Here is a 530-nt window from a genome sequence, read left to right as displayed (position 1 = left end):
CTGGTGCAGTCACCCCTCGTTGTCACGTCCCTCTTCCCCTTCTTTTCCCAGACGTGCTGGTGCAGTCACCCCTCGTTGTTACGTCCCCCTTCCCCTTTTTCCCCCAGACGTGCTGGTGCAGAGGGTGTGGGATGTCACCCGTTACTGCCGTCACAGCGACCCCAGCGTGTGCGCTGCTGCTGCCGTCCTCGTGGGGAAATACCTGAGGGCTGCGGCTCTCAATTCCGTCACCCACGAGTGCTCCTTCCCCCCGGCTTCCCCCTCGCTTTCCCCTACTCGTTCTGGGTCACCCCCGTCACCCCCACCTGCTGGGGAGACGATGACAGCTGCTGGGATGGATGGGGAAGAAGCCGGTGGGGCAGAAAAGACCCCGAACGTCGGAGAAGGGAGTGGGGAAGACGTCAACAGCGCCTACCTCGACTTCAACGACCCCATCATTGGGGCTGCCCCACTGCTGGGGCTGCTGAGGGAGGTGGGTGGGGCTGCTGAGGGAGGTGGGTGGGGCTGCTGAGGGAGGTGGGTGGGGCTGG

At 64.5% G+C, this 530-nt stretch overlaps 1 protein-coding gene across 1 annotated transcript; it reads left to right on the top strand.

Moving 5' to 3' along the window:
* Positions 1-106: 106 nt before the first annotated feature.
* On the top strand, positions 107-475 carry LOC125178803 (the record flags this gene model as incomplete). Its single annotated transcript, XM_047883458.1, is given in 1 exon segment — positions 107-475. A coding segment is annotated over 1 exon segment (369 nt), but the record flags the coding sequence as incomplete, so codon positions are not given.
* Positions 476-530: the final 55 nt, after the last annotated feature.

The sequence above is a fragment of the Hyalella azteca genome, unplaced genomic scaffold (assembly GCF_000764305.2).
Source record: "Hyalella azteca isolate HAZT.00-mixed unplaced genomic scaffold, Hazt_2.0.2 contig12934, whole genome shotgun sequence".
NCBI lineage: Eukaryota > Metazoa > Arthropoda > Malacostraca > Amphipoda > Hyalellidae > Hyalella > Hyalella azteca.
Note: the sequence above shows the minus strand (reverse complement) of the source record. Positions and strands in the feature narration are given on the sequence as shown.